General features: G+C 54.5%; 1 protein-coding gene across 1 annotated transcript; it reads left to right on the plus strand.

Moving 5' to 3' along the window:
- The first annotated feature begins 359 nt into the window (after positions 1–359).
- On the plus strand, positions 360–22,857 carry LOC144486994 (uncharacterized). Its single transcript, XM_078205032.1, has 8 exons — positions 360–510; positions 1,606–1,869; positions 7,253–7,339; positions 10,411–10,869; positions 12,401–12,552; positions 15,688–15,791; positions 17,054–18,838; positions 22,222–22,857. The coding sequence occupies exons 1-7, from the start codon at positions 456–458 to the stop codon at positions 17,235–17,237; spliced, it is 1,305 nt and encodes a 434-aa protein (XP_078061158.1). The 5' UTR covers positions 360–455; the 3' UTR covers positions 17,238–18,838; positions 22,222–22,857.
- The last annotated feature ends 1,044 nt before the right edge of the window (positions 22,858–23,901 follow it).

The following is a 23,901-nucleotide window of genomic DNA, read 5'->3' on the forward strand; positions in this document are numbered from 1 at the left end:
TGGAGGAGGTTACAGAGATAGGGAGGGGGTGTAGGGGCTGGAGGAGGTTACAGAGATAGGGAGGGGGTGTCGGGGCTGGAGGAGGTTACAGAGATAGGGAGGGGGTGTCGGGGCTGGAGGAGGTTACAGAGATAGGGAGGGGGTGTCGGGGCTGGAGGAGGTTACGGGGATAGGGAGGGGGTGTTGGGGCACACACGTGCACGCCTCCTCTTGCTCTCTCTCCCTCTGCTATGTCTGGCGCTCAAGGAGTTAATGTCCTGTCAGGTGAAGCGAGCACTCCCAGGAAAAATGTGTCACGGTTGGTTTTCCTCCAACCTCCGCACCCTTTAAATATCGAGACAGGAGCCAGAATGACCAGCAGGCAGCGAGTGTCAGCAGCTCAGAGTGAAGGAGGCAGCCGACAGTAAAACAGGCAGCGCGCAAAGGTGGACGGAAATCACCATCGCGGCTTGGAGATGGAGCAGAACATGTATCAGAGCTGGGAGGTCAAGACGTGGCAGCCACCTAAAGGTACTCGCCTGTCAGTGGGTCAGTGCTGAGGGAGCGCCGCACTGAGGGAGCGTTTGATGGGGGACAGTGTAGAGGGAGCTTTACTCTGTATCTAACCCCGTGCTGTACCTGTCCTGGGATAGTTTGATGGGGGACAGTGTAGAGGGAGCTTTACACTGTACCTAACCCCGTGCTGTACCTGTCCTGGGAGTGTTTGATGGGGACAGTGTAGAGGGAGCTTTACTCTGTATCTAACCCCGTGCTGTACCTGTCCTGGGAGTGTTTGATGGGGACAGTGTAGAGGGAGCTTTACTCTGTATCTAACCCCGTGCTGTACCTGTCCTGGGAGTGTTTGATGGGGACAGTGTAGAGGGAGCTTTACTCTGTATCTAACCCCGTGCTGTCCCTGTCCTGGGAGTGTTTGATGGGGGACAGTGTAGAGGGAACTTTACTCTGTATCTAACCCCGTGCTGTACCTGTCCTGGGAGTGTTTGATGGGGACAGTGCAGAGGGAGCTTTACTCTGTATCGAACTCCGTGCTGTACCTCTCCTGGGAGTGTTTGATGGGGGACAGTGTAGAGGGAGCTTTACTCTGTATCTAACCCCGTGCTGTGCCTGTCCTGGGAGTGTTTGATGGGGACAGTGCAGAGGGAGCTTTACTCTGTATCTAACCCCGTGCTGTACCTGTCCTGGGAGTGTTTGATGGGGACAGTGTAGAGGGAGCTTTACTCTGTATCTAACCCCGTGCTGTACCTGTCCTGGGAGTGTTTGATGGGGACAGTGTGGAGGGAGCTTTACTCTGTATCTAACCCCGTGCTGTACCTGTCCTGGGAGTGTTTGATGGGGGACAGTGTAGAGGGAGCTTTACTCTGTATCTAACCCCGTGCTGTACCTGTCCTGGGAGTGTTTGATGGGGACAGTGTAGAGGGAGCTTTACTCTGTATCTAACCCCGTGCTGTACCTGTCCTGGGAGTGTTTGATGGGGACAGTGTGGAGGGAGCTTTACTCTGTATCTAACCCCGTGCTGTACCTGTCCTGGGAGTGTTTGATGGGGACAGTGTGGAGGGAGCTTTACTCTGTGTCTAACCCTGTGACGGTGTAATTTTGTTCCTGCAGTCCGGCCGAATCGTGTGCCTCCCCTTCGGAAAGGGACCCACCTGGTTCTGACGATCATTCCAAGACACTCACGCCCTCTTGACCAATTCCATTGGACTCATGATGGTGCTGAGGTCAAGAGCAGGGGCCACCGGTTGGTGTTTGGGAACAGCCTGCAGATCCACGGTGTGACTGACGCAGACCGGGGCTCGTGGACCTGCTGTTGCTCCAGTCGTGGGGCTCTGGAAAACCATGGAACCTATGACCTGGAGATCATAGATAATGGTTTGTGTCTTCTGCAGGTTTGGGATCTGTTCAGTGAGGCCTCTCGGTCTCACTTTGAGGTGCATCGGAGACCCAGAGTTGTTTGTGAGGGAGATGTGGGGAGGGAGCTGTCCCTCTGCAGTGCCCTGTGTCCACTCGGCCAACTCCTGTTCGGCACATTGGCCGTGCTAAATTCTCCCTCAGTGGAACTCGAACAGGCGCCGGGGTGTGGCGACTAGGGGATTCTCACAGTAACTTCATTGCAGTGTTAATGTCTCAGTCTATCTTTCGGTCTCTCTCTGTCACTCTCTCTGTCTCTCTCTCTGTCTCTCTCTCTGTCTCTCTCTCTGTCTCTCTCTGTGTCTCCCTCTCTCTCGCTCTCTCTTACTTTCTCCCTGTCTCTCACTCTCTCTCTCTCTCGCTCTCTCGCTCACTCTCTCGCTCACTCTCTCGCTCACTCTCACTCTCTCGCTCACTCTCACTCTCTCGCTCACTCTCACTCTCTCGCTCACTCTCTCGCTCACTCTCACTCTCTCGCTCACTCTCGCTCTCTCACTTTCTCACTCTCTCACTCTCTCTCCCTCTCTCGCACTCTCTCTCTCTCGCACTCTCTCACTCTCTCACTCCACCGAACCTGTCCACCTTGCCAATCCCCCTAACCTACACATCTTTGGACACTAAGGGACAATTTAGCACGGCCAATCCACGTAACCTGCACATCTTTGGACACTAAGGGACAATTTAGCATGGCCAATCCACCTAACCTGCACATCTTTGGACACGAAGGGGCAATTTAGCATGGCCAATCCACCGAACCTGCACATCTTTGGACACTAAGGGACAATTTAGCATGGCCAATCCACCTAACCTGCACATCTTTGGACACGAAGGGGCAATTTAGCATGGCCATTCCCCCTAACCTACACATCTTTGGACACTAAGGGACAATTTAGCATGGCCATTCCCCCTAACCTACACATCTTTGGACACTAAGGGACAATTTAGCACGGCCAATCCACCTAACCTGCACATCTTTGGACACGAAGGGGCAATTTAGCATGGCCAATCCACCTAACCTACACATCTTTGGACACTAAGGGACAATTTAGCACGGCCAATCCACCTAACCTGCACATCTTTGGACACGAAGGGACAATTTAGCATGGCCAACTCACCTAACCTACACATCTTTGGACACTAAGGGACAATTTAGTATGGCCAATCCACCTAACCTGCACATCTTTGGACACGATGGGGCAATTTAGCATGGCCAATCCACCTAACCTACACATCTTTGGACACTAAGGGGCAATTTAGCATGACCAATCCACCTAACCTACACATCTTTGGACACTAAGGGACAATTTAGCATGGCCAATCCACCCTAACCTACACATCTTTGGACACTAAGGGACAATTTAGTATGGCCAATCCCCCGAACCTGCACATCTTTGGACACGAAGGGACAATTTAGCATGGCCAATCCCCCTAACCTGCACATCTTTGGACACGAAGGGACAATTTAGCATGGCCAACTCACCTAACCTACACATCTTTGGACACTAAGGGACAATTTAGTATGGCCAATCCACCTAACCTGCACATCTTTGGACACGATGGGGCAATTTAGCATGGCCAATCCACCTAACCTACACATCTTTGGACACTAAGGGGCAATTTAGCATGACCAATCCACCTAACCTACACATCTTTGGACACTAAGGGACAATTTAGCATGGCCAATCCCCCTAACCTGCACATCTTTGGACACGAAGGGACAATTTAGCATGGCCAATCCCCCTAACCTGCACATCTTTGGACACTGAGGGACAATTTAGCACGGCCAATCCCCCTAACCTCACATCTTTGGACACGAAGGGACAATTTAGCATGGCCAATCCCCCTAACCTGCGCATCTTTGGACACTAAGGGACAATTTAGCACGGCCAATCCACCTAACCTGCACATCTTTGGACACGAAGGGGCAAGTTAGCATGGCCAATCCACCGAACCTACACATCTTTGGACACTAAGGGACAATTTAGCACGGCCAATCCACCTAACCTGCACATCTTTGGACACTAAGGGACAATTTTGCATGGCCAATCCACCTAACCTGCACATCTTTGGACACGAAGGGGCAATTTAGCATGGCCAATCCACCTAACCTGCACATCTTTGGACACTAAGGGACAATTTAGCACGGCCAATCCACCTAACCTGCACATCTTTGGACACGAAGGGACAATTTAGCATGGCCAACCCACCTAACCTACACATCTTTGGACACTAAGGGACAATTTAGTATGGCCAATCCACCTAACCTGCACATCTTTGGACCCGAAGGGGCAATTTAGCATGGCCAATCCACCTAACCTCCACATCTTTGGACACTAAGGGGCAATTTAGCATGGCCAATCCACCCTAACCTACACATCTTTGGACACTAAGGGACAATTTAGTATGGCCAATCCCCCTAACCTGCACATCTTTGGACACGAAGGGACAATTTAGCATGGCCAATCCCCCTAACCTGCACATCTTTGGACACGAAGGGACAATTTAGCATGGCCAATCCCCCTAACCTGCACATCTTTGGACACGAAGGGACAATTTAGCATGGCCAATCCCCCTAACCTGCACATCTTTGGACACGAAGGGACAATTTAGCATGGCCAATCCCCCTAACCTGCACATCTTTGGACACTAAGGGACAATTTAGCACGTCCAATCCCCCTAACCTGCACATCTTTGGACACGAAGGGACAATTTAGCATGGCCAATCCCCCTAACCTGCACATCTTTGGACACTAAGGGACAATTTAGCACGGCCAATCCACCTAACCTGCACATCTTTGGACACGAAGGGGCAAGTTAGCATGGCCAATCCACCTAACCTACACATCTTTGGACACTAAGGGACAATTTAGCACGGCCAATCCACCTAACCTGCACATCTTTGGACACTAAGGGACAATTTAGCATGGCCAATCCACCTAACCTGCACATCTTTGGACACGAAGGGGCAATTTAGCATGGCCAATCCACCTAACCTGCACATCTTTGGACACTAAGGGACAATTTAGCATGGCCAATCCACCTAACCTGCACATCTTTGGACACGAAGGGGCAATTTAGCATGGCCAATCCAACTAACCTACACATCTTTGGACACTAAGGGACAATTTAGCATGGCCATTCCCCCTAACCTGCACATCTTTGGACACAAAGGGGCAATTTAGCATGGCCAATCCACCTAACCTACACATCTTTGGACACTAAGGGACAATTTAGCATGGCCAATCCACCCTAACCTACACATCTTTGGACACTAAGGGACAATTTAGTATGGCCAATCCCCCTAACCTGCACATCTTTGGACACGAAGGGACAATTTAGCATGGCCAATCCCCCTAACCTGCACATCTTTGGACACGAAGGGACAATTTAGCATGGCCAATCCCCCTAACCTGCACATCTTTGGACACGAAGGGACAATTTAGCATGGCCAATCCACCTAACCTGCACATCCTTGGACACTAAGGGGCAATTTAGCATGGCCACTCCACCAAACCTACACATCTTTGGACACTAAGGGACAATTTAGCACGGCCAATCCACCTAACCTGCACATCTTTGGACACTAAGGGACAATTTTGCATGGCCAATCCACCTAACCTGCACATCTTTGGACACGAAGGGGCAATTTAGCATGGCCAATCCACCTAACCTGCACATCTTTGGACACTAAGGGACAATTTAGCACGGCCAATCCACCTAACCTGCACATCTTTGGACACGAAGGGACAATTTAGCATGGCCAACCCACCTAACCTACACATCTTTGGACACTAAGGGACAATTTAGTATGGCCAATCCACCTAACCTGCACATCTTTGGACCCGAAGGGGCAATTTAGCATGGCCAATCCACCTAACCTCCACATCTTTGGACACTAAGGGGCAATTTAGCATGGCCAATCCACCCTAACCTACACATCTTTGGACACTAAGGGACAATTTAGTATGGCCAATCCCCCTAACCTGCACATCTTTGGACACGAAGGGACAATTTAGCATGGCCAATCCCCCTAACCTGCACATCTTTGGACACGAAGGGACAATTTAGCATGGCCAATCCCCCTAACCTGCACATCTTTGGACACGAAGGGACAATTTAGCATGGCCAATCCCCCTAACCTGCACATCTTTGGACACGAAGGGACAATTTAGCATGGCCAATCCCCCTAACCTGCACATCTTTGGACACTAAGGGACAATTTAGCACGTCCAATCCCCCTAACCTGCACATCTTTGGACACGAAGGGACAATTTAGCATGGCCAATCCCCCTAACCTGCACATCTTTGGACACTAAGGGACAATTTAGCACGGCCAATCCACCTAACCTGCACATCTTTGGACACGAAGGGGCAAGTTAGCATGGCCAATCCACCTAACCTACACATCTTTGGACACTAAGGGACAATTTAGCACGGCCAATCCACCTAACCTGCACATCTTTGGACACTAAGGGACAATTTAGCATGGCCAATCCACCTAACCTGCACATCTTTGGACACGAAGGGGCAATTTAGCATGGCCAATCCACCTAACCTGCACATCTTTGGACACTAAGGGACAATTTAGCATGGCCAATCCACCTAACCTGCACATCTTTGGACACGAAGGGGCAATTTAGCATGGCCAATCCAACTAACCTACACATCTTTGGACACTAAGGGACAATTTAGCATGGCCATTCCCCCTAACCTGCACATCTTTGGACACAAAGGGGCAATTTAGCATGGCCAATCCACCTAACCTACACATCTTTGGACACTAAGGGACAATTTAGCATGGCCAATCCACCCTAACCTACACATCTTTGGACACTAAGGGACAATTTAGTATGGCCAATCCCCCTAACCTGCACATCTTTGGACACGAAGGGACAATTTAGCATGGCCAATCCCCCTAACCTGCACATCTTTGGACACGAAGGGACAATTTAGCATGGCCAATCCCCCTAACCTGCACATCTTTGGACACGAAGGGACAATTTAGCATGGCCAATCCACCTAACCTGCACATCCTTGGACACTAAGGGGCAATTTAGCATGGCCACTCCACCAAACCTACACATCTTTGGACACTAAGGGACAATTTAGCATGGCCAATCCACCTAACCTGCACATCTTTGGACACTAAGGGGCAATTTAGGTGTTGAATTCAGTTGAGTTCCAGGGGCCGTAAAGTGTCAAATTGGGAAGATGTTGGGGGAACAGGATTGGGAGCAGCGAAGACAAACGGTGAGAAGCGAGTGGTGCAAATGGTTCAAAAGAGAGTTTTCTTCTTCATATTTGTTTGATAAGGTTCTTGTTAAAGTTCCTCTCCCTTTTTCAGGAGGATTGTGCAAAAACCTCTTCAAGATATTAGCCATGGTTTTGTTCATTGCGTTCATTATTGCTCTGGTTCTGCTCGCCCTGATCTGTGAGTATCTTCCTCATTCCCTTTACAGTGTCTCTCCGACAGTGCGGCGCTCTCTCAGCACCGACCCTCCCACAGTGCGGCGCTCCCTCAGCACTGACCCTCCCACAGTGCGGCGCTCCCTCAGCACCGACCCTCCCACAGTGCGGCGCTCCCTCAGCACTGACCCTCCCACAGTGCGGCGCTCCCTCAGCACCGACCCTCCCACAGTGCGGCGCTCCCTCAGCACTGACCCTCCCACAGTGCGGCACTCCCTCAGCACTGACCCTCCCACAGTGCGGCGCTCCCTCAGCACTGACCCTCCCACAGTGCGGCGCTCCCTCAGCACCGACCCTCCCACAGTGCGGCGCTCCCTCAGCACTGACCCTCCCACAGTGCGGCGCTCCCTCAGCACCAACCCTCCCACAGTGCGGCGCTCCCTCAGCACTGACCCTCCCACAGTGCGGCGCTCCCTCAGCACCGACCCTCCCACAGTGCGGCGCTCCCTCAGCACCGACCCTCCCACAGTGCGGCGCTCCCTCAGCACTGACCCTCCCACAGTGCGGCGCTCCCTCAGCACCGACCCTCCCACAGTGCGGCGCTCCCTCAGCACTGACCCTCCCACAGTGCGGCGCTCCCTCAACACTGACCCTCCCACAGTGCGGCACTCCCTCAGCACTGACCCTCCCACAGTGCGGCGCTCCCTCAGCACCGACCCTCCCACAGTGCGGCGCTCCCTCAGCACCGACCCTCCCACATGCGGCGCTCCCTCAGCACTGACCCCCCCACAGTGCGGCGCTCCCTCAGCACCGACCCTCCCACAGTGCGGCGCTCCCTCAGCACTGACCCTCCCACAGTGCGGCGCTCCCTCAGCACTGACCCTCCCACAGTGCGGCGCTCCCTCAGCACTGACCCTCCCACAGTGCGGCGCTCCCTCAGCACCGACCCTCCCACAGTGCGGCGCTCCCTCAGCACTGACCCTCCCACAGTACAGCGCTCCCTCAGCACTGACCATCCCACAGTGCGGCGCTCCCTCAGCACCGACCCTCCCACAGTGCGGCGCTCCCTCAGCACTGACCCTCCCACAGTGCGGCGCTCCCTCAGCACCGACCCTCCCACAGTGCGGCGCTCCCTCAGCACTGACCCTCCCACAGTGCGGCGCTCCCTCAGCACTGACCCTCCCACAGTGCGGCGCTCCCTCAGCACCGACCCTCCCACAGTGCGGCGCTCCCTCAGCACCGACCCTCCCACAGTGCGGCGCTCCCTCAGCACCGACCCTCCCACAGTGCGGCGCTCCCTCAGCACCGACCCTCCCACAGTGCGGCGCTCCCTCAGCACCGACCCTCCCACAGTGCGGCGCTCCCTCAGCACTGACCCTCCCACAGTGCGGCACTCCCTCAGCACTGACCCTCCCACAGTGCGGCGCTCCCTCAGCACTGACCCTCCCACAGTGCGGCGCTCCCTCAGCACCGACCCTCCCACAGTGCGGCGCTCCCTCAGCACTGACCCTCCCACAGTGCAGCGCTCCCTCAGCACCAACCCTCCCACAGTGCGGCGCTCCCTCAGCACCAACCCTCCCACAGTGCGGCGCTCTCTCAGCGCTGACCCTCCCTGAGTTCTGGAATCTATCCCGCCACCTCCACCCGACCCCGCACCAACGCATGCTCTAAGACGTGTTCTTACCATTGAGTGGTTCAGAAAAGGATTGGCCAGTTTTGCTTCAAGTGGGTGAGTTGGGAAGGGAGCGGGAGTGGAGAATGGAGGGTTTGTGAAGGGAGATGGAGGGAGGGAGGGAATCAGACAAAGAACGAAGAAAATCCCAGCACAAGAACAGGCCCTTCGGCCTCTCCAAGCCCGCACCATCCATGCTGCCCCTCTGGACTAAAACCCCCTACCCTTCCGGGGACCCTATTCCCATCCCTACTCATGTATTTGTCCAGATGCCCCTGAAAAGTCACTGTCGTTTCCGCTTCCACAACCTCCCCGGCAGCGAGTTCCAGGCTCCCACCATCCTCTGTGTAAAAAACCTGCTTCGTACATCTCCTTTAAACCTTGCCCCTCGCACCTTAAACCTACGCCCCCTGGTCATTAATAGAACAGACAGGGGAAGGGGGTGAGGCCTGAGGTGGAGGGAGATTGAGAGTGGTAGGAAATGAGGGAATTGGGTGCAGCAGAGGTGAGGAGGAGGGAGTGAGGGATATGGAGGGTGAGGAGGAGGGAGTGAGGGATATTGAGGGTGATTGAAGGAGGGAGTGAGGGATATGGAGGGTGATTGAAGGAGGGAGTGAGGGATATTGAGGGTGATTGAAGGAGGGAGTGAGGGATATTGAGGGTGATTGAAGGAGGGAGTGAGGGATATTGAGGGTGATTGAAGGAGGGAGTGAGGGATATTGAGGGTGATTGAAGGAGGGAGTGAGGGATATTGAGGGTGATTGAAGGAGGGAGTGAGGGATATTGAGGATGATTGAAGGAGGGAGTGAGGGATATTGAGGGTGATTGAAGGAGGGAGTGAGGGATAGTGAGGGTGATTGAAGGAGGGAGTGAGGGATATTGAGGGTGATTGAAGGAGGGAGTGAGGGATATTGAGGATGATTGAAGGAGGGAGTGAGGGATATTGAGGATGATTGAAGGAGGGAGTGAGGGATAGTGAGGGTGCTGGAAGGAGGGAGTGAGGGATATTGAGGGTGATTGAAGGAGGGAGTGAGGGATAGTGAGGGTGATTGAAGGAGGGAGTGAGGGATATTGAGGGTGATTGAAGGAGGGAGTGAGGGATATTGAGGGTGATTGAAGGAGGGAGTGAGGGATATTGAGGGTGCTGGAAAGGGGGGAGAGAGACAGAGAGAATTTGGTGTGAGGGGAGGGAGTGGAGGAGACAGTGAGGGATTTGGAGGGAGCGAGTGGGGGCATTCCGGGGGATATATTTGTCCCCCGTTGTCGGCAGTCACCGGGGAAGACCCTCCCAGTCATTCTCCAACCCTCAGTCGTCTCCTCCGGGAGTGACGGCGCGCTGTACCGCCCAAACACCAGGAACGTGGGTCACTCAGAATCACCGCTGAACCCAACACTGACCTTGAACTTTACCCTCTGAACTCTAGGCTCGAACTACCATCAGCTCCAGGCTAAGCACAGCCAATTGGAGCACATCTACAACAGTCTACAGACCAACTACAGCCAATTGAAAGAAGGGCACAACCGTCTACAGACCAACTACAGCCAACTGGAAGAAGGGCTCAACCGTCTACAGACCAACTACAGCCAATTGAAAGAAGGGCTCAACAGCCTACAGACCAACTACAGCCAATTGGAAGAAGGGCACAACAGCCTACAGACCAACTACAGCCAATTGGAAGAAGGGTGCAACAGCCTACAGACCAACTACAGCCAATTGGAAGAAGGGTACAACAGACTACAGACCAACTACAGCCAATTGGAAGAAGGGCACAAAATCCTACAGGCAAACTACAGCCAATTGGAAACTGATTACAGCCGTCAAAACAAGAGCTACGGCCAGTTATTGGTCGGGACCCGTGAATTATTGAACACCCTCATTGATGGTAAGCGTGAGCTGGACGTTGGGTGGTGTTTAGAGCTCCAATCCATGCGGGGAAGCCACCATCTTGAACCCGCTGCAGTCCCCGTGCGTGCGTGTTCATTTGTGGGACACGGGCGTCGCTGGCCGGGCCAGCATTTACTGCCCATCCCTAGTTACCCTTGGAGGGCAGTACTGAGTAAACCACATCGCTGTGGGACACATGCAGGCCAGGCCAGGGTCAGGACGGCAGATTTCCTTCCCTAAAGGGAACCAGATGGGTTTATCTGACAATCGACAAGGGGTCATCAGTAGATTCTTAATTCCAGATTCTTTTTATTGAATTCAAATTCCACCACCTGCCGTGGGCGGGATTCGAACCCGGGGTCCCCAGAACATGAGCTGAGTTTCTGGATTAATAGCCTAGCGATTATGTCACCAGGCCATCGCCTCCCCAGTTACAGTCACAGCTCGGGTGCAGAGAAAGATCAGCTTAATATAAGGTCGGTCCATTCAAAAGTCTGACGGCAGCAGGGAAGAAGCTGTTCTTGAGTCGGTCGGTACGTGACCTCAGACTTTTGTATCTTTTCCCCCGACGGAAGAAGGTGGAAGAGAGAATGTCCGGGGTGTGTGGGGGGGGGGTCCTTGATTATACCGGCTGCTTTTCCCGAGGCAGTGGGAAGTGTAGACGGAGTCGATGGATGGGAGGCTGGGTTTGCGTGATGGGATTGGACTTCATTCACGACCCTTTGTATTTTCTTGCGGTCTTGGGCAGAGCAGGAGCCCAGACCGAGCTGTGATACACCCGGAAAGGATGCTTTCTGTGGCGCGTCTGTAAAAAGTTGGTGCATGGGGCTGTTTCGGGGATGGAGGGATGGTGCTGTTTCGGGGATGGAGGGATGGTGCTGTTTCGGGGATGGAGGGATGGTGCTGTTTCGGGGATGGAGGGATGGTGCTGTTTCGGGGATGGAGGGATGGAGCTGTTTCGGGGATGGAGGGATGGTGCTGTTTCGGGGATGGAGGGATGGTGCTGTTTCGGGGATGGAGGGATGGTGCTGTTTCGGGGATGGAGGGATGGTGCTGTTTCGGGGATGGAGGGATGGTGCTGTTTCGGGGATGGAGGGATGGTGCTGTTTCGGGGATGGAGGGATGGAGCTGTTTCGGGGATGGAGGGATGGTGCTGTTTCGGGGATGGAGGGATGGTGCTGTTTCGGGGATGGAGGGATGGTGCTGTTTCGGGGATGGAGGGATGGTGCTGTTTCGGGGACGGAGGGATGGTGCTGTTTCGGGGATGGAGGGATGGTGCTGTTTCGGGGATGGTGCTGTTTCGGGGATGGAGGGATGGTGCTGTTTCGGGGATGGAGGGATGGAGCTGTTTCGGGGATGGAGGGATGGATCTGTTTCGGGGATGGAGGGATGGTGCTGTTTCGGGGATGGAGGGATGGTGCTGTTTCGGGGATGGAGGGATGGTGCTGTTTCGGGGACGGAGGGATGGTGCTATTTCTGGATCCAGGGTTGCAATGGAGGTTAAACCGTCTTGTTTGCCCTGATTGCAGGTTGCATCAACAACACTTGCCCCTGGGGCTGGTCAGAATTCAACAAGACCTGTTACTACTTCTCAACGGAGCTGAGCGAATGGCATGGTGCCAACAACTCCTGCAAGGCTAATAATAGCACCCTCGCCATAGTGACCACCGAGAGCCAGCAGGTAGGCAGTACGGGGGCAGGAAAGTGGGGGTGTCAGTGTAAAGCCTATCTCAGGCCGGCCAGAGGTTCTACCCTCCCTCAGTCAGCAGGGGACGTGGGAAATGGGAGCGCCGCACTGTGGGTGGGTCAGTGCTGAGGGAGCGCCGCACTGTGGGAGGGTCGGTGCTGAGGGAGCGCAGCACTGCGGGAGGGTCAGTGCTGAGGGAGCGCCGCACTGTGGGAGGGTCGGTGTTGAGGGAGCGCCGCACTGTGGGAGGGTCAGTGCTGAGGGAGCGCCGCATTGTGGGAGGGTCAGTGCTGAGGGAGCGCTGCGCTGTGGGAGGGTCAGTGCAGAGGGAGCGTCGCACTGTGGGAGGGTCAGTGCTGAGGGAGTGCCGCACTGTGGGAGGGTCAGTGCTGAGGGAGCGCCGCACTGTGGGAGGGTCAGTGCTGAGGGAGCGCCGCACTGTGGGAGGGTCCGTGCTGAGGGAGCGCCGCACTGTGGGAGGGTCAGTGCTGAGGGAGCGCCGCACTGTGGGAGGGTCGGTGCTGAGGGAGCGCCGCACTGTGGGAGGGTCGGTGCTGAGGGAGCGCCGCACTGTGGGAGGGTCAGTGCTGAGGGAGCGCCGCACTGTGGGAGGGTCGGTGCTGAGGGAGCGCCGCACTGTGGGAGGGTCGGTGCTGAGGGAGCGCCGCACTGTGGGAGGGTCAGTGCTGAGGGAGGGTCAGTGCTGAGGGAGCGCCGCACTGTGGGAGGGTCAGTGCTGAGGGAGCGCCGCACTGTGGGAGGGTCAGTGCGGAGGGAGCGGCACACTGTGGGAGGGTCAGTGCTGAGGGAGTGCCGCACTGTGGTAGGGTCAGTGCTGAGGGAGCGCCGCACTGTGGGAGGGTCAGTGCTGAGGGAGCGCCGCACTGTTGGAGGGTCAGTGCTGAGGGAGTGCCGCACTGTGGGAGGGTCAGTGCTGAGGGAGTGCCGCACTGTGGGAGGGTCGGTGCTGAGGGAGTGCCGCACTGTGGGAGGGTCAGTGCTGAGGGAGCGCCGCACTGTGGGAGGGTCAGTGCTGAGGGAGTGCCGCACTGTGGGAGGGTCAGTGCTGAGGGAGCGCCGCACTGTGGGAGGGTCAGTGCTGAGGGAGCGCCGCACTGTGGGAGGGTCGGTGCTGAGGGAGCGCCGCACTGTGGGAGGGTCAGTGCTGAGGGAGGGTCAGTGCTGAGGGCGCGCCGCACTGTGGGAGGGTCAGTGCTGAGGGAGCGCCGCACTGTGGGAGGGTCGGTGCTGTGGGAGCGCCGCACTGTGGGAGGGTCAGTGCTGAGGGAGAGTCAGTGCTGAGGGAGCGCCGCACTGTGGGAGGGTCAGTGCTGAGGGAGCGCCGCACTGTGGGAGGGTCAGTGCTGAGGGAGCGCCGCACTGTGGGACGGTCGGTGCTGAGGGAGCGCCGCACTGTGGGAGGGTCAGTGCTGAGGGAGCGCCGCACTGTGGGAGGGTCAGTGCTGAGGGAGCGCCGCACTGTGGGAGGGTCGGCGCTGAGGGAGCGCCGCACTGTGGGAGGGTCAGTGCTGAGGGAGGGTCAGTGCTGAGGGCGCGCCGCACTGTGGGAGGGTCAGTGCTGAGGGAGCGCCGCACTGTGGGAGGGTCGGTGCTGTGGGAGCGCCGCACTGTGGGAGGGTCAGTGCTGAGGGAGAGTCAGTGCTGAGGGAGCGCCGCACTGTGGGAGGGTCAGTGCTGAGGGAGCGCCGCACTGTGGGAGGGTCAGTGCTGAGGGAGCGCCGCACTGTGGGACGGTCGGTGCTGAGGGAGCGCCGCACTGTGGGAGGGTCAGTGCTGAGGGAGCGCCGCACTGTGGGAGGGTCAGTGCTGAGGGAGCGCCGCACTGTGGGAGGGTCAGTGCGGAGGGAGCGCCGCACTGTGGGAGGGTCAGTGCTGAGGGAGTGCCGCACTGTGGGAGGGTCGGTGCTGAGGGAGTGCCGCACTGTGGGAGGGTCAGTGCTGAGGGAGTGCCGCACTGTGGGAGGGTCAGTGCTGAGGGAGCCCCGCACTGTGGGAGGGTCAGTGCTGAGGGAGCGCCGCACTGTGGGACGGTCGGTGCTGAGGGAGCGCCGCACTGTGGGAGGGTCAGTGCTGAGGGAGCGCCGCACTGTGGGACGGTCAGTGCTGAGGGAGTGCCGCACTGTGGGAGGGTCAGTGCTGAGGGAGTGCCGCACTGTGGGAGGGTCAGTGCTGAGGGAGCCCCGCACTGTGGGAGGGTCAGTGCTGAGGGAGCGCCGCACTGTGGGACGGTCGGTGCTGAGGGAGCGCCGCACTGTGGGAGGGTCGGTGCTGAGGGAGCGCCGCACTGTGGGAGGGTCAGTGCTGAGGGAGCGCCGCACTGTGGGAGGGTCAGTGCTGAGGGAGTGCCGCACTGTGGGAGGGTCAGTGCTGAGGGAGCGCCGCACTGTGGGAGGGTCAGTGCTGAGGGAGCGCCGCACTGTGGGAGGGTCGGTGCTGAGGGAGCACCGCACTGTGGGAGGGTCGGTGCTGAGGGAGCGCCGCACTGTGGGAGGGTCAGTGCTGAGGGAGCGCCGCACTGTGGGAGGGTCAGTGCTGAGGGGGCGCCGCACTGTGGGAGGGTCCGTGCTGAGGGTGCGCCGCACTGTGGGAGGGTCAGTGCTGAGGGAGCGCCGCACTGTGGGAGGGTCAGTGCTGAGGGAGCGCCCCACTGTGGGAGGGTCAGTGCTGAGGGAGCGCCGCACTGTGGGAGGGTCAGTGCTGAGGGAGCGCCGCACTGTGGGAGGGTCAGTGCTGAGGGAGCGCCGCACTGTGGGAGGGTCAGTGCTGAGGGAGCGCCGCACTGTGGGAGGGTCAGTGCTGAGGGAGCGCTGAGATACCGGAGTTGTGTGTGTGAGAGAGGGTTAGAGAGACCTCCCCAGATACAGGAGTGTGTGTGTGAGAGAGAGGTATAGAGAGACCTCCCCAGATACAGGAGTGTGTGTGTGAGAGAGGGTTAGAGAGACCTCCCCAGATACAGGAGTGTGTGTGAGAGAGGGGGTTAGATAGACTTCCTTGATGACCACCTCAGGATGGTAGGAGGCACCTGGAGCTCTGGTGAAGGGCCGGCGTACATTGCTGACATTCTCACTCCGTTTCGAATTCCCTCACACTTGTTCTCTTGTCCTCCAGGACTTGATTGCGCGTCACGACACTAAGACGCGCTGGATCGGGTTAACTGACCTGGACCAAGTTGGTGACTACATCTGGGTGAATGGCGAGCGGTTGGGGAAGGGGTAAGTACCCTCTGGCCCGCAGCGAGGGCAGGGAAGGCCCCAGGCTTCATCACCGGCCTGCAGTGCCTACAGGACTGGTGACTCACCACATCCACCCCAACACCATCCCCGGCAGCAAAGGGATGGTCAATAAACAGCAACCTCCCCACTCAGAGACGCCTCGGAGCTCTCCATGGCTGTTGTGAAGTCACACGGGCCTTTGTTTAAACCATGGTGTTGAAGCCTGCCCTGATGTTATCTACATTCTGTCAGCTCCTTGGACTTCATTAAATAGTCCATCATTTATTCCCCCATCCCTAATTGCCCCCTCGAGAAGGGGGTGGGATGGCCGCCATCTTGAACCCGCTGTGGTCGCCGTGTGTGGGTGGTGTAGGTACACTCATGGTGCTGTTAGGGAGGGAGCTCCAGGATTTTGACTCCAGCCACAGTGAAGGAACAGCCGATATGTTTCCAAGTCAGGTTGGGGGGTACTCGAAGGGGGGAACTTGCAGGCGGCGGGTGTTCCCCATGTGTCTGCTGCCCCCACCCCCTCACCTTCTCCCTGAGTCACTGTCTGTCCGGACTCTGCACGTCCTACCCGTGTCTGCGTGGGTTTCCTCCGGGTGCTCCGGTTTCCTCCCACAATCCGCTGGTTCGATGAATTGGCCATGCTAAATTGTCCCTTAGTGTCCAAAGATGTGCAGGTTAGGTGGATTGGCCATGCTAAATTGCCCCTTAGTGTCCAAAGATGTGCAGGTTAGGTGGATTGGCCATGCTAAATTTCCCCTTCGTGTCCAAAGATGTGCAGGTTAGGTGGATTGGCCATGCTAAATTGTCCCTTAGTGTCCAAAGATGTGCAGGTTAGGTGGATTGGCCGTGCTAAATTGTCCCTTAGTGTCCAAAGATGTGCAGGTTTGGTGGATTGGCCATGCTAAATTGTCCCTTAGTGTCCAAAGATGTGCAGGTTTGGTGGATTGGCCATGCTAAATTGTCCCTCAGTGTCCAAAGATGTGCGGGTTAGGGGGATTGGCCGTGCTAAATTGTCCCTTAGTGTCCAAAGGTGTGCGGGTTAGGGGGAGTTGTCCCTTGGTGTCCAGTGTAATGGGGTTCCCGGGATTCTGGTCGTATTGTTTAGTGCCAAGTGAGACCACCAGGCCCTGGGGAGGGGGTTGCAATAGAGAGCAAGTTCGGGAGAAGGAGGGAGAGGAGGGTTGATTGGCTGGGAAAGGATCTCGACGGTTCCCACGCCAGCGACTTGCTGACTTGTTGCTTTTTCCCGGCAGGTTTTGGGCCATGGGGGAGGCAAATAACCGGGGCGTGGAACGGTGCGTCACCAAAGGGGCGCGATTCCATCCCAGCAAATGGAACAATGATCTCTGCTCTGCCAGACACCGCTGGATTTGTCAAACCAGCTCATTTGAGTACCTGGCACGGCGATTTGGACTTGAGGCGTTGCTTCGTCAATAGGTCTGTGGATTCTTCTATTTCAGAAACGTTTTGAACTCTCTACTCCCTGGTGTCGCTGTTACAACACCATCACTTCCTGTTTTCACACTCTTGTATTCAGACTTGGCCTCTTGGCCCACTCGATAAAACACCGACAAGTCATCATTCCTGGAAATGTTCTGACAATCTTGTCATGAGAATCTATATCCCCTTGTGCAATGGTGACTACAACTGTGCGCGGTGCTCCCAGTGTGGTCTAACCGAGGGATACGAAGACCGGAACTGTGCACGGTGCTCCCAGTGTGGGTCTAACTGAGGGATACGGAGACCGGAACTGTGCACGGTGCTCCCAGTGTGGGTCTAACCGAGGGATACGGAGACCGGAACTGTGCACGGTGCTCCCAGTGTGGGTCTAACCGAGGGGATACGGAGACTGGAACAGTGCACAGTGCTCCCAGTGTGGTCTAACCGAGGGATACGGAGACTGGAACTGTGCACAGTGCTCCCAGTATGGTCTAACCGAGGGATACGGAGACCGGAACTGTGCACAGTGCTCCCAGTGTGGGTCCAACCGAGGGATACGGAGACCGGAACTGTGCACGGTACTCCCAGTGTGGGTCTAACCGAGGGATACGGAGACCGGAACCGTGCACGGTGCTCCCAGTGTGGTCTAACCGAGGGATACAGAGACTGGAACTGTGCACGGTGCTCCCAATGTGGGTCTAACCGAGGGATACGGAGACCGGAACTGTGCACGGTGCTCCCAGTGTGGTCTAACCGAGGGATACGGAGACTGGAACTGTGCACGGTGCTCCCAGTGTGGGTCCAACCGAGGGATACGGAGACCGGAACTGTGCACGGTACTCCCAGTGTGGGTCTAACCGAGGGATACGGAGACCGGAACTGTGCACGGTGCTCCCAGTGTGGTCTAACCGAGGGATACAGAGACTGGAACTGTGCACGGTGCTCCCAATGTGGGTCTAACCGAGGGATACGGAGACCGGAACTGTGCACGGTGCTCCCAGTGTGGTCTAACCGAGGGATACGGAGACCGGAACTGTGCACGGTGCTCCCAGTGTGGTCTAACCGAGGGATACGGAGACCGGAACTGTGCACGGTGCTCCCAGTGTGGGTCTAACCGAGGGATACGGAGACCGGAACTGTGCACGGTGCTCCCAGTGTGGGTCTAACCGAGGGATACGGAGACCGGAACTGTGCACGGTGCTCCCAGTGTGGGTCTAACCGAGGGATTGGGAGACTGGAACTGAGTACAGCGCAGGAACTGGCCCTCCGGCCCTCCAAACCCGTGTCGATCACGATGCCCGAACTAAACTACAATAAAAACCTCTGCCCTTACTCGGTGCGTATCCCTCGATTCCCTCCCTATTCATGGACCCATCCAGCTGCCTATTAAATGTTGTTAATGTCCCGGCTTCCACCACCTCCTCTGGCCGTGCGTTCCAGGCACCCACCACTCTCTGTGTGAAAAACATCCCCCGCACATCTCCCTTAAACTTTCCCCCCCTCTCACCTTGAACCTGTGCCCCCTCCGTGTCATTGACACTTCCACCCTGGGGAAAAAGCCTCTGACTGTCCCCCCTGTCTCTGCCTCTCATCGTTCTGTAGACCAGGTCTCCCCTCAGCCTCCGTCTTTCCAAAACAATCCCAGTTTATCCAGTCTCTCCTCATAGCCGACACCCTCCAGACCAGCAACATCCTGGTGAACCTTCCTTGCTCTCTCTCCAAAGCTTCCAACATCCTTCTGGTCGTGGTGACCAGAACTGCGCATAATACTCCAAACGCGGCCTGACCAAGGCTTTATATTGCTGCAACATGATTCCCCAACTCTTGTGCTCGATGCCCCGGCCGATGAAGGCAAGCACGCTGTACGCCTTCTGAATCACCGTAGCCACCTGTGTTGCCACTTTTAGGGAACTGTGGACCTGCACGCCCAGATCCCTCTGTATGTTAATGTTCCTTAAGTTCCTCGTAACTTATTTCCTCCATTCCCTCCGCCTCCTGTACACTTAAGATGTGCGGCCAAATTACTCTCCAACTCCCTTTTCAAGTTCGCTGATGATGTCACTGTCGTGGGTCGGATCTCAAACAATGACGAGATGGAGTGCGGGAAGGAGATAGAGAATCTGGTGAACTTGTGCAACGGTAATAATCTCTCCTCAGTGTCAACAAAACGAAGGAGATTGTCATCGACTCCAGGAAGCATTGTGAAGGACATTCCCCTGTCTACATCAACGGGGACAAAGTAGAAATGGTCGACAGCTTCGAGTTTTTGGGTGTCCAGATCACCAACAACCTGTCCTGGTCCCTCCACGCCGACGCTATGGTTAAGAAAGCCCCACCAACACCTTTGCTTTCAAGTTTAAAGGTTTATTTATTCTTGTCACAAGTCGGCTTACATTAACACTGCAATGAAGTCACTGTGAAAATCCCCTCGTCGCCACACTCCGACACCTGTTCGGGTCACACTGAGGGAGAATTTAGCACGGCCAATGCACCCTAACCAGCACGTCTTTCGGACTGTGGGAGGAAACCGGAGCGCCCGGAGGAAACCCACTCAGACACGGGGAGAACGTGCAGACTCCACACAGACAGTCACCCAAGCCGGGAATCAAACCCGGGTCCCTGACGCTGTGAGGCAGCAGTGCTAACCCACTGTGCCACCGTTTAAGGAAATTTGGCATGTCAGCTACAACTCTCACTAAGCTTTGCAGATGCCCCATAGAAAGCATCCTTTCTGGTTGTATCACAGCTTGGTCTGGGGCTCCTGCTCTGCCCAAGACCACAAGAAACTACAAAGGGTGATGAATGTAGCCCAATCCATCACGCAAACCAGCCTCCCATCCATTGACTCCGTCTACACTTCCCGCTGCCTCGGGGAAAAGCAGCCAGCATAATCAAGGACCCCCCCCACGCACCCCGGACATTCTCTCTTCCACCTTCTTCTGTCGGGAAAAAGATACAAAAGTCTGAGGTCACGGACCGACCGACTCAAGAACAGCTTCTTCCTTGCTGCTGTCAGACTTTTGAATGAACCTACCTTGCACTGAGCTGATCTTTCTCTACACCCGAGCTGTGACTGTAACACTACATTCTGCACCCTCTACTTTCCTTCTCTCCGTTGTACTCTATGAACGGTATGCTCTGTATAGCGCGCAAGAAACAATACTTTTCACAGTATCCCGATACATGTGACAATAATAAGTCAAATCAAATATTAAGCTGATCTTTCTCTACACCCTACCTTGACTGTAACACTACATTCTGCACCCTCTCCTTTCCTTCTCCCTTCTGTACTCTATGAACGGTACGCTTTGTCTGTATAGCATGTAGGAATCAATACTTCTCCCTATATCCCAATATATTTAATGTGGAGATACCGGCGTTGTCCAAATCAAGTCCAACAGGTTTATTTGGAATCACAAGCTTTGCTATCTTTGGTACCAATGCCGGCATCTCCAAATCACAAGCTTTCGGAGCGCTGCTCCTTCATCAGGTGAGTCTTGGTGAAGGAGCAGCGCTCCGAAAGCTCACGATAAACCTGTTGGGACTTTCACTTGGTGTTGTGAGACTTCTTACTGTCCCAATACACATGACAATAATAAATCAAATCAATTCAGTCTTACAATCGGGCAAGTGGTAAATCTCTGGTGAGAACTCTCAAAGGGAAACTTGGCAAGCTATCACAACTCTTTAATTTTTGTACTTTACCCTGTAGTCGGCCAGCTCTAGTCTCATGCTAAACGGCCAAACGAAGGAAGGACAGTACTGAGGCCAGATTGGAAATATGGGCTAACTTCAGGACAAAACGTTTTTAACTCCGGCCTGAGGGCAGGCGAACTGCTTCTCTCAGTTGCCACAAACATCTTTGGTTTTCCAACCGATGATAAAGTCAGCGGGGTTCTGGATAACGGCTGCCTTCGAGGGAGAAGGTGTAGCACCGCTTCCCGGACATTCCAAACCGATCAGACGGAGAGGGAGTCAGATCCGGAATGGATCCGGGAGGCTGAGTTTGAGTGTGTGGGTGTGTGGAATGAACCAATCGGAACGATATGTCAGTGCCTACGTGCGGGAATGCATGTGTTCCAGCCAGGCTCCAGAGAATAAATTCTGGAGCTTTGGGTGACAGGATCAGAAGAGGTAACTAAGTGTGTTGATGAAGGTCGGGCAGTTGATGTCATATACATGGATTTTAGTAAGGCCTGTGATAAGGTTCCCCCATGGTCGGCTTATGATGAAAGTAAGGAGGTGTGGGATAGAGGGAAAGTTGGCCGATTGGATAGGTAACTGGCTGTCTGATCGAAGACAGAGGGTGGTGGTGGATGGAAAATTTTTCGGACTGGAGGCAGGTTGCTAGCGGTGTGCCGCAGGGATCAGTGCTTGGTCCTCTGCTCTTTGTGATTTTTATTAATGACTTAGAGGAGGGGGCTGAAGGGTGGATCAGTAAATTTGCTGATGACACCAAGATTGCTGGAGTAGTGGATGAGGTGGAGGGCTGTTGTAGGCTGCAAAGAGACATAGATAGGATGCAAAGCTGGGCTGCAAAATGGCAAATGGAGTTTAACCCTGATAAATGTGAGGTGATTCATTTTGGTAGGACAAATTTAAATGTGGATTACAGGGTCAAAGGTAGGGTTCTGAAGACTGTGGAGGAACAGAGAGATCTTGGGGTCCATATCCACAGATCTCTAAAGGTTGCCACTCAAGTGGATAGAGCTGTGAAGAAGGCCTATAGTGTGTTAGCTTTTATTAACAGGGGGTTGGAGTTTAAGAGCCATGGGGTTATGCTGCAACTGTACAGGACCTTGGTGAGACCACATTTGGAATATTGTGTGCAGTTCTGGTCACCTCACTATAAGAAGGATGTGGAAGCGCTGGAAAGAGTGCAGAGGAGATTTACCAGGATGCTGCCTGGTTTGGAGGGTAGGTCTTATGAGGAAAGGTTGAGGGAGCTAGGGCTGTTCTCTCTGGAGCGGAGGAGGCTGAGGGGAGACTTAATAGAGGTTTATAAAATGATGAAGGGGATAGATAGAGTGAACGTTAAAAGACTATTTCCTCGGGTGGATGGAGCTATTACAAGGGGGCATAACTATAGGGTTCGTGGTGGGAGATATAGGAAGGATATCAGAGGTAGGTTCTTTACGCAGAGTGGTTGGGGTGTGGAATGGACTGCCTGCAGTGATAGTGGAGTCAGACACTTCAGGAACATTTAAGCGGTTATTGGATAGGCACATGGAGCACACCAGGATGATAGGGAGTGGGATAGCTTGATCTTGGTTTCAGATAAAGCTCGGCACAACATCGTGGGCCGAAGGGCCTGTTCTGTGCTGTACTGTTCTATGTTCTGTGTAGGAGAACAGAAGAAAAGAAGGAGAAAGGAGATTGGTGAAGTCTGGTCCTTCTCCCTGCCAGTCCAGCATGAGTGGGTAGCTGCACCCCTACAGGTCCATTAGTAAAGTACAAGTCTTTAAAATCTATGTTTGCAAACATCTTTTAGTAGATGTATAGGGGAATGGAATCATTTACTTGTGATTATGTCTAAGGGAATTTGTCTTACAACAGTAATTAAAGTATTTCATGTTCTTCTACATTTTCCTAATAAAAACGTGATTTGATTTACAGATAAAAGTTTTTTTTGTCCATCAATTAACTGGATTAAGGGTCTCGGTTAAGAACCATAAGAAGGTTTCTTTTTTATTCATTTGTGGGACACGGGCGTCGCTGGCTGACCAGCATTTATTGCCCATCCCTAGTTGCCCTGGAACTGAGTGTCTCCCTCGGCCATTTCAGAGGGCAGTTGAGAGTCAACCACATTGCAGTGGCTCTGGAGTCACATGTAGGCCAGACCGGGTAAGGACGGCAGATTTCCTTCCCTAAAGGACATCAGTGAACCAGGTGGGTTTTTCCCCACAATCGACAATGGTTTCATGGACATCAGTAGATTCTTAATTCCAGGTATTTTTTATGGAATTGAAATTCCACCCTCTGCCGTGGCGGGATTCGAATCCCGAACATCAGCTGCGTTTCTGGATTAATAGTCCGGCGATAATACCACTCGGCCATTGCCTTCCCGCTGAAGTGTGAAAGCACAAATTTCAGTCACACGTTTGGGGATTTGACATGTTAAGTTAAAACATCTGTAAAGAAAAAAAAACTAAAACACACAAGATTACATTTACACAGTTAAAATTATCCGTTCTGAACATTCACGGAATCACACAACACTGCTGTGTAATTCTTAATACAGACCAGTTACTGCACAGTTTTGAAAAAGAAACAACAGCTTTTGAAAACAAAGCCGGGTGGGGAGCGGCGGGAGTAATTAGTGCCAAAAAATAGAAACGATCGCATCTGCGGATTCACCATTCTGGGAAACAGCACATCAAAGGCACTGGAGGTCGTCAACCAAGAACTGGCTGAATTAAGATTGTGCGCACAGCAGACCCGCTGTGCCGCAGACTATCAGTTCGCCCAGCAGGGGGGAGTGTGCACAATAATGGGAGACAAATGTATAACGTATGTTACAGATGAATCTTACAACATCACCCAAGCCATTAATGACAGAAGAAAGCAGCTCGATTACTTTAGACAAGGCCCCAAGAAGGGGGATAGCTGGCTCGAACGGTTATTGGGGAGGATCCTGGGGGTCTTATTTAATGCATAGACT

Source organism: Mustelus asterias, unplaced genomic scaffold (genome assembly GCF_964213995.1).
Source record: "Mustelus asterias unplaced genomic scaffold, sMusAst1.hap1.1 HAP1_SCAFFOLD_550, whole genome shotgun sequence".
NCBI lineage: Eukaryota > Metazoa > Chordata > Chondrichthyes > Carcharhiniformes > Triakidae > Mustelus > Mustelus asterias.

Bases quoted from the DNA above. Each gene is read 5' to 3' on its own strand.
- LOC144486994 (XM_078205032.1), top strand. From the start codon at position 456: ATGGAGCAGAACATGTATCAGAGCTGGGAGGTCAAGACGTGGCAGCCA. The intron at 7,340-10,410 runs GTGAGTATCTTC...TCTGAACTCTAG, and splicing joins GGTTCTGCTCGCCCTGATCT to GCTCGAACTACCATCAGCTC. The intron at 10,870-12,400 runs GTAAGCGTGAGC...CCCTGATTGCAG, and splicing joins ATTGAACACCCTCATTGATG to GTTGCATCAACAACACTTGC.